The sequence below is a fragment of the Cnephaeus nilssonii genome, assembly GCF_951640355.1.
Source record: "Cnephaeus nilssonii genome assembly, chromosome: 3".
Taxonomy (NCBI): domain Eukaryota; kingdom Metazoa; phylum Chordata; class Mammalia; order Chiroptera; family Vespertilionidae; genus Cnephaeus; species Cnephaeus nilssonii.
In genome coordinates, this window is record NC_137074.1 from 1,209,488 (window position 1) to 1,218,912 (window position 9,425).

A 9,425-nucleotide genomic window follows, 5' to 3' on the forward strand; every position below is an offset into this window, starting at 1 on the left:
TTTCTAAAGCCCTGCGCTCACTTCGCTCGTTCTCGGGGGTCTTTCTGGCGCTGTGCCCGCAGCCGCCCTCCGCTGTCCGAGCCACGGGGTGAATTCCCTCCTCCCCCTTCAGATCACCTATGTTCCCGCCCGGGGAGCGTTTCCAGCAGACTTGCAGGGAAAAGTCAGCTCTGGGTGGTGGGGTCGCGTGTCCCTCAGGGCTACGGGGACTCCAGCCCAGACAGTCCGTGTCCCCACGGTTTCCCAGTCGCCGCTTGGAAGCGGGGTCCCCGTGGCCCAGGCCGGCGTGGCCCGCCTCCTGCGGGTCCTGGGAAGCACAGCGCTCTGTCCTGGGCGCGCACGTCCGAGGGAGAGGAACCGGTGTGGGCCACATGCTTGGAGCTGGGCTGGGTCTGCCGGGAGGCCTGACAGGAGGTGTGTCCGGGCGAGCCGGGCGCCCCGCTGACCCCTTCTGCCCGAGACCGGTGTCCGCGCCATCGCTTGCAGCTGCCGGGGTTCCGAACCCTGCGAGGCGTTCGCCCGGTGGTTCCCTTCCTGCTTCCTTTGTCCCCGTCCTCCCTCCCTCGTGTCCACAGTCTTCTGACCCGGAGCCGTCTGTCCGCCCTTTGCAGACTTCGGACTGAGCAACTGTGCGGGGATCCTGGGCCACTCGGACCCGTTCAGCACGCAGTGCGGCAGCCCCGCCTACGCCGCGCCCGAGCTGCTCGCCAGGAAGAAGTACGGCCCCAAAATCGACGTCTGGTCCATGTGAGTCCCCAGCTCTTCTGGGTCTCGTCTGCGCGGCCCCTCCCTTCGGAGTCGACGCCTGAGTGTGTGAGGAGAGCGTTTGGAGTAGAGGCTCTGGGACAGATGTCCAATGATTCTTTTTATAAAATATACTTCTGTTGATTTCAGAGGGGAAGGGAGCGGGAGAGAGAGAAACATCGATGATGTGAGAGAGTCAAGGACCCGCTGCCTCCTGCACGCCCCACACTGGGGATGGAGCCCGCAACCCGGGCCTGGGCCCTGACCGGGAATCGAACCCCGACCTCCTGGTTCCTAGGTTGACGCCCAGTCCCTGAGCCCCGCGGGCCGGGCTTTAGGGCAGCTCTTAGCGGTGCAGGCGTCTCTGCGGTCATCCGGTGCCGGGCCCACAGCTGCTCTGTGTGAGGCTGAGGTTCTAGAAGGTTCTGGAAAGGGACAGAACAGGTCGCCCAGCCCTGCCCTCCTCGTCCCGCTCTCCAGGCTCACTCTGCTCTCGCGCTCTCTCTCAGAGGCGTGAACATGTACGCCATGCTGACCGGGACCCTGCCCTTCACCGTGGAGCCGTTCAGCCTGCGGGCTCTGTACCAGAAGATGGTGGACAAGGAGATGAACCCGCTGCCCACCCAGCTCTCCACAGGTAACGCCCCGCTGCCCACCGCGGGCCTCAGACGGGGCGCGGCCGCGGGGCCTCCGACGGGCGCGGGCTCGGTTCTGCACGGGGGTGAGGTCTCCCCCAGAGCTGAGACTGGTCTCCAGTGCGTGGGTCTCCCAGCTCTGGGTGGCCACGCGGTCACCTCTCCTGCTCCCTCCCCTTCCCGTTAGAATTCCGGCCCCATCCCTCCGCCCCCTTCACCCGCAGAAAAGGCTCCTGGAGCCTCCTGCCGGCCGGCGCCCGCTCAGTGTCGCCTGAGAAGCATTTGTGATCGCGCCCTGCTGTGTCCTCCCCGGTCCCCGTGAGGGAGTGCGGGTTTGAGTGGGGGCTGCCTGTGGTTTGTTTTGCTCCGTGAGGTCTGAGGGACAAAGGCTGTTAGACACGCGGGTTCCGCCGCCGGGAGACGGACCGTCGGGTGTGGGCAGTACACGTCGGCGGGTTCCCGTTCCAGCAAACAGGTCGTCCCGGGGTCTGGTTTCCGATCCAGTAAATGATACAGTGTAGTCTTTGTTCGGGTCACAATTCAAGTTCCCGGTCTCAGGTTGGTGTTGACAAGCATCGGATTGGCTCCTGGAATAAGCTCAGCTTTTTGAGTCACAGGAGGTGAGGCGTGCGACTGAAATAAACAATTATTCCTTTTCAACTTGCGAAAAATCAATCGTTAAAAGATAGCATTTTCTTTTACGGCTGTTCTGTATCTTGCCCTTGAGCGTATAAGCCTCCATGAAGCTGACCCTGAATTTGTTTGCAAAATGGAATCCCCGCGGAAAAGCGCGCTGGTCTGAAGTGACCTGGTTTGTCCACACTCGCACCTTCGCCGGGGAGGTGGGGGGCTGGGCGGGGGGCGCGGAGGCGTTACCTATGCGGGAGGGAGGTCGTGCTCGGGGGAGATGGGTGCAGCTCGGAGTTAGCAAATGTTGACAAATCGTTATGTGTAGGTTTAGAGCTTTCAGAAACGCTGGGGTGCCGCCACGCACAGTAGGTGCACGCCTCCATTCCCCCCGGGCTTCTGGTCACTCGGTTCCTCTGCGAGGTGTGTCCTGCGCCAGCGCTGGGCAAGGAACATGCCAGGCGCCAGGACAGCAGGAGACAGGACGGACTCGCTCCCCTGCACAGAGCTCACATACAGCAGGGAGGCAAACACACCTAAACAGACAGGCGGGAGGTCGGTGGTGCGAGAAAATCAGGCACATCGGGATACGGAGCTAGACAGTAAAGATGGTTACTTGTTTTTAAAATAGTTTATTGATTTTAAAGAGAGAGAGAGAAACATCGATGTGAGCGGGCAACAGATCAGCTGCCTCCTGCACGCCCCCTACTGGGGATTGAGCTGCAACCCGGGCCTGTGCCCTGACCGGGAATCGAACCGGTGACCTCTTGGTTCCTGGGTCGATGCTCAACCACAGAGCCACGCCGGCCGGGCTGGAGAGATTTTAATCCCTTTGCTCACAAGTCGTTGGGTTTTCAGGGTCCTCACACAGACGTCGGGGAGCCTGAGGGGGGTTCCGGGGCCTGGTGGGACGGTGACGCAGGCCCGGGATTCTGACTCAGATTGCTCGGCGCTTCGGCAGTTTGTGGAGGTGCAGGCGCTGCCTGGAAATAGGACGACGGCGCACGTCCTGTCTGTCCTCGGCGCCTGGCCAGCCCGGGAGACGCGCAGGAGCCGCGGTCCGGGTCCCGTGAGGGCCACAGGGGGTCCCAGAGCGTCGGTCTCTCCTCAGCCTCCCCTTCCAGTCCAGGAGCCACACCCTGGCTCTCGGACCACAGGAGTCCCCTGACCGAGCGTCCAGGGACTCGGGGGAAGTGGGGGGTGAGAAGGGGGGTCAGGCTCCCAGGAGGAGGGGGTGTTTGCTTTTCAGACCACGGAAGAGCAGTTTGGGGACGTTCTCTCCGGAGGCCCAGCCGTCACACAGAGGCTGGATGTGCCTCCTGCTGCTCTGAGGGCCACACGTCTCACCTGCTGCCTTTCTGAAGGGCGGTGACCTCTGACCTCACCGGCTGCCGGGAGCGCGCCTGGAGGAGTCGCCTGTGGCGGCACGGCCAGCTAAAGGTGCTTCTCTGGGGTTGGTCCTGGCATCACGATGAGCCCCTCTTTCTTTTAAAAAAATATTTTAATTGATTTCAGAGAGAGGAAGGGGGAGAGAGAAACATTAATGATGAGGGAGTCACTGATCGGCTGCCCCCTGCACGCCCCACACTGGGGATCGAGCCTGCAACCCGGGCCTGTGCCCTGACCCAGAATCGAACCCTGACCTCCTGGTTCATAGGTCGATGCTCAGCCCCTGAGCCACGCCCCCCAGGCAGCCCCTCTTTCCGCGGCTTCACCCCTCCCTGCGGAAACCAGCGGGCAGTCAGCGCCCGTCACTCCGTCTGGTTCAGAGCTGAGTGACAGCGACGCCCGGGAGAAAGGAGAATTCGGTGGCGTTTCCTCGGAGGGCAGGTTACCCAGGAAACGGAAGGCGGCTTTGGAGAGGAGGAGAGACGTTTGGGGCCCAGCAGATGAGGACTGTCCTGGGCCTGTGGTTGGTGAGCTGGACATTGGACGTCACGCGGGAACCATTTGGATACCGCAGGGACAGGGTCACGCTGCTCCGTAGATCGAGACACCACCACGGTCCCACGGCCATGCAAGACCGCGCCTTCATTTCGGAGAGTGCCCGGCGTCCCTGACCCACAGAGGAAGTGTCCAGCGCAAGCCGCAGGTCCCGGAGCCCATGACCGTCACGTGCTTTAGAAACACCTCCCCAGGTCCTGCCGCCGTGCCCATTGTCCCCCGCCGACCTCGGGGGCGGGGTGTCCGTTCCGTGGGCCGCGTGAGGGTCTGGCCCCGCCAAGGCATGGGGGCCGTTGGTTCACGTCTGACCAAACGCCGGAGGCTGATTCGCAGGTGGATAACTGTGGCCGCGAGCGATGTCATCAACGCCCAGTGCCCTCAGCGGGAGAAAGAGGCCCAGCCCTGTCCCGAGGCGGCACGTGCTCCCGGTAGACGCCAGCGTCCTGCCCAAGCCCGGTGTGCGGCAGGTGCCCGGCCTCTGACAGTCGCGTGGCCGGGGTGGGAGGAGGGGCTGGAGGGGCCTGGCCGTTGGTCAGTGGTTTCTCGGACCCGGTCCTTCCCCCGCGGGCCCAGGTGACGGACGTGGCTGCCGCGAGCTCAGGTGCGCAGCGAGTCGGCACGCACTTGACCGGCCCTTTAGTTTGAGGGTCCGCACAGCAGAGGCCGTCGGGGTGGGGCTCCAGGAGGCGCCGCTGCGACCTGGGACACGAACCAGGACGTGAAACAAGTCGCTTTCGAGTTCACCCAGCACTTTGCAGAGCTGGCGTCGCCTCGGCCGGTGGACTCCGCCCCGTGGGCCTGGGGTCCTGGGCCTGGGTGCTGCCCGGCTCAGTGCGGGGGCCACGGGGCGGCCGTGGGGAGTCGGGGGCCTCGGGGCGGCCGTGGGGAGTCGGGGGCCTCGGGGCGGCCGTGGAGAAGGCTTTGGAAGAAAGGACCGGGAAGAACACGCCTCCCTGGCTTCGAGCCTCCGCTGTCACACGGGGCGGCCATGTTAGAGGGTCTGGTTCCGGGCCCTGACCCCTGCTCCTCCGAGAACTGCTCGGGGACCTGCCGTGAGCGGAGCATGTCCTCGGTGCTCTCCCCTCCCTTCGAGCCGGGACCTGGGACATCGCTGAGCTTGCTCAGAGGGTGGCACCGGGGCCCAGTGTACCTGTTGGATGGGCGTCCTAGACGCCGTGAACTTGTGGCCCCGGAGAGCCAGGGGGTGGCTCGGGGCTGCGGTGGCTGGTGGGGGGGTGGCAGGCCCCTGCCTGAGCCTCCGTGGTGTCTGCCTCCTCCTGTAACCGGGTGTCTGGGCCGAATGCCTCCACAGGAGCCGTCAGCTTCCTGCGCTCGCTGCTGGAGCCCGACCCCGTGAAGAGGCCCAACATCCAGCAAGCGCTGGCCAACCGCTGGCTGCACGAGAGCCACACGGGCAGGGTGCCCTGTGTCACCTACCCCAACAGGTAGGCCCCGCCCATCACCTACCCCAACAGGTAAGCCCCGCCCATCACCTCCCCAGCAGGTAGGCCCCGCCCATCACCTCCCCAGCAGGTAGGCCCCGCCCATCACCTCCCCAGCAGGTAGGCCCCGCCCATCACCTCCCCAGCAGGTAGGCCCCGCCCATCACCTCCCCAGCAGGTAGGCCCCGCCCATCACCTCCCCAACAGGTAGGCGCCGCCCATCACCTCCCCAACAGGTAGGCCCCGCCCATCACCTCCCAACAGGTAGGGCTGCCCATCACCTCCCCAGCAGGTAGGCCCCGCCCATCACCTCCCCAACAGGTAGGCCCCGCCCATCACCTCCCCAACAGGTAGGCCCCGCCCATCACCTCCCAACAGGTAGGCCCCGCCCATCACCTCCCAACAGGTAGGCCCCGCCCATCACCTCCCCAACAGGTAGGCCCCGCCCATCACCTCCCCAGCAGGTAGGCCCCGCCCATCACCTCCCCAGCAGGTAGGCCCCGCCCATCACTCCCAACAGGTAGGGCCGCCCATCACCTCCCCAGCAGGTAGGCCCCGCCCATCACCTCCCAACAGGTAGGCCCCGCCCATCACCTCCCAGCAGGTAGGGCCGCCCTGCACCTCCCCAGCAGGTAGGCCCCGCCCATCACCTCCCCAGCAGGTAGCCCCGCCCATCACCTCCCCAGCAGGTAGGCCCCGCCCATCACCTCCCAACAGGTAGGGCCGCCCATCACCTCCCAGCAGGTAGGTCCCGCCCATCACCTCCCAGCAGGTAGGCCCCGCCCATCACCTCCCAACAGGTAGGCCCCGCCCATCACCTCCCAACAGGTAGGCCCCGCCCATCACCTCCCAACAGGTAGGGCCGCCCATCACCTCCCAGCAGGTAGGCCCCGCCCATCACCTCCCAACAGGTAGGGCCGCCCATCACCTCCCAGCAGGTAGGCCCCGCCCATCACCTCCCAGCAGGTAGGCCCCGCCCATCACCTCCCCAGCAGGTAGGCCCCGCCCATCACCTCCCAGCAGGTAGGCCCCGCCCTCACCTCCCCAGCAGGTAGGCCCCGCCCATCACCTCCCAGCATGGCACATGGGCCTTTGGGGTGTATCGTTCACCATCCCCTCCACCTCTGTCTGTGTGGCCTTTTCCCGAAGGGGAAGGCGGGTGAATGACCGCGGGGTTGTCCCGGTCTGGGCGCACCCGCCGGGCCCGGGGTGGGGGCGGGGAGCTGACGCGGCCCGGCCCGCAGGATCTCGCTGGCCGACCTGAGCCCCAGCGTCGTGCTGCACATGACCCAGAAGCTGGGCTACAAGAACAGCGACGTGATCAACACGGTGCTGGCCAACCGCGCCTGCCCACATCCTCGCCGTCTACTTCCTCCTCAACAAGAAGCTCGAGCGCTACGTGTCGGGGGTGAGTGACCTCCTGTCCGTGTGGGGTGAGTGCCCTCCTGTCCGTGTGGGGTGAGTGGCCTCACGTGTGCGTGTCCCTCCGTGGACAAGGCGCTGTGATGATGGCCTCCCCTCAGCTGACTCGGGGTCTACGCTGCTCATTTACCCTGAGGTGAGGCTGACTGCCCCGAACGGGGGATACAACAATAGCAAAGCACCCGGCCGGTGTGGCTCAGTGGGTAGAGCGTCGGCCCGAGGACTGAAGGGTCCCGGTTCGATTCTGGTCAAGGGCATGTACCTCGGGTTGCAGGCTCCATCCCTGGCCCTGGTTGGTGCCCCTGCAGGGAGCAGCTCATCAGTGTGTCCCACATCGAAGTTTCTCTCTCTGTCCCTCCCTCCCTTCCATTCTCTAAAGAAATCAACGGAGAAGTGTCCTCGGGTGAGGATTAACAAAGACAGAAAAGACAGACAGAGACTGACCTTCATTGGGGCGAGGCGGCAGGGGCGAGGGCTGCGTGTGGGGAGCGGATAACCCCCCCGCAGCCTGTGCAGCAGCTCAGAGGAGTGACCCCCCGGCCCAGGGCCTGGGGCTCTGCCGGCTCATCTCAGAGGAACTCCACCGCTCAGGCCGGGCGCAGGCCAGCCGGAGCGGGGACCTGCCTGGGACCAGCGCTTCCCGGCCGAGCCGGGCGGCAGGAGCGGGGCCTGACGGGCCGGACGTCCTGCTGGCGTCCTGGGATGGGCTTCTGCAGGTGCCGGCTCCCGACTCCGCTCTCGGGCCCGGCACGGGTTTGAACACGAATGACGGCTTCACGGACGCGGCGTCTCCGTGAGGTCAGCGCGGTTTCCCTTCTCTTGGTAGAAATCCGAGGTGCCCGACGGCGTCTGCTCCAAGGCCCCGCTCTGCCCGGGGGGACAGGTGCCGGCCCGGCAGGGAGCCCTATGAGGTGAGCGGGCCTTTCCCGGGGGCCAGCGGGGGGGGGGGGGGGGGGGGGGGGGGGGCAGGGAGAGGAAAGTTTCCGCAGGACCGAGCCCCTTCTCAGCTGTGACCGAGCATCGGACGCCAGGCACTTAGGGTGCCCGGCCACACCCCCACCCACCCGTCCCGTCCACTCTGGGGTGCTGGGGCTGCTGGGGTGCAGTCAGGATTCCGGCATCGGCAGGTCCAGGATGGAGATGAGCTTTTGGGAGGCGGGTGTGGGGGCGGCGGCTGAGCGGGCTCGGGGCGGGGCGGGGGGTTGGGCGGTCAGACTCCCTGAGCTCCAGCCCTCTGGGCCTCCTAAACCTCCTCTTGCCCAAGGAAGGTGTGAATCTCGCCGGCCCAGGCAGCCTCGCCGGCCCCCAAACCAACCCCAAGTCGCTTCTGTCTCCTCATGGCAGCGCCCTCAGCCCAGGGCGGAAACCTGTGCTCTCGTTCCTCCCCTCGCCTCGGAGCCGTCTGTCACCAGGTTCTGCCAGCTTGACTCCTAAAACTCTCCCACCCCTCTCCTGTCCCCATCCCACCCCCACCCCCCGTGGGCCCGCCCCCATCACCTCCACCCTGGGCCCCGCCCCCATCACCTCCACCCTGGCCCCGCCCCAGCCTCCGCTCTGGTCTGCCCCTGTGGACCGTGCCCCCTCCCTCAGCAGGGAGCTGAGCCCTCTGCCGGCTGTCTGAACCCGAAGACAGACACCCAGACACCGGGCCTCAGTCCTGGGTCTGTCCTAAGGAGACAAAGGGCTGAACTAAGTGGAGAGATCTTCCCTCCTGGCCCAGTGCAGCCCTCGGAGCCGGGGTTCCGCCCAGCGGGGCCAGGAGGGGCCACGGGTGGGGCCACGGGTGGGTGGCCGAGGTCTCGGGGCGGCGGGGCTGGCTGGGGGTGGCCGGGCGTGTCTGCACTGAGCCCGCAGGCTCCGTGTTCTCAATCCCGCGCCTGTTCTGGGAGACAAGGGGCTGAATGAAGTGAGACACCTTCCCTCTCGGGGTTTCGGGGCGGGACGTCTCCCATCCTCTCCCCGTGAAAGGCGAGGTTGTGTCTGTGACAATGAGAGCACCTGGGGCAGGGGCGTGGGGGGGGTGTTCCGGGCAGGAGAGATTTGAGACCCTTCCCTTGTGCAAGACGAGGTTCCTAGGCCATTGGCCACGGAGGACGAGCTCAGGGGAGTCCGCCCCCCCCCCACCCCCCGCCGGTGCCCGCTCAGCCCAGCCCCACACCCAGGGACTCCTCTTCCTGAAAGGGGGGCCATTGAGGACCCGGGGGGTCGAGGTGGGGGCAGTCACCACTTCTGACCTGGCTGATGGAAGCCACACGGAGCGGAAGCCACACGTGTGAAAGCTTTTGTAACTCGTGTGGTTTGTGGGAAGACGTGACCCAGAGCCAGGAGGGCTTCTCGCAGTGTCAGTCATAGTGCAGCGGGAGGACAGGGGCGAGGCGGCCGGACAGGGCACCGCCTCCCGGGGCTTAGCCAGCGGCCAGGACTCGGGCTGCCGGCTGCCGGCTGCAGGCCCGAGACGATGCTCCGAGGCCGAGGGACCGTCTGCCCGGCCTCCCCGCTGCCAGCCGCTGCACCCTTGGCTCCTGGGCCTGGAGCAGCGCTCACGTGGTCTCCGCCCCGTCCTGACCCAGAAGCCTCCCTGCCTTGTTCTGTGTCTGTTTCCCTTTTTTTA

At 66.0% G+C, this 9,425-nt stretch overlaps 1 protein-coding gene across 1 annotated transcript in view; it reads left to right on the top strand.

Annotated features, from left to right (window-relative positions):
- The window catches only part of HUNK (hormonally up-regulated Neu-associated kinase), a 39,146-nt gene that overhangs the window by 24,245 nt on the left and 5,476 nt on the right, over window positions 1-9,425 (top strand). The window contains 6 exon segments of the mRNA XM_079767250.1: window positions 612-747; window positions 1,254-1,381; window positions 5,263-5,395; window positions 6,637-6,742; window positions 6,744-6,800; window positions 7,641-7,721. Of these exon segments, the coding sequence (XP_079623376.1) occupies window positions 612-747; window positions 1,254-1,381; window positions 5,263-5,395; window positions 6,637-6,742; window positions 6,744-6,800; window positions 7,641-7,721 (641 nt within the window).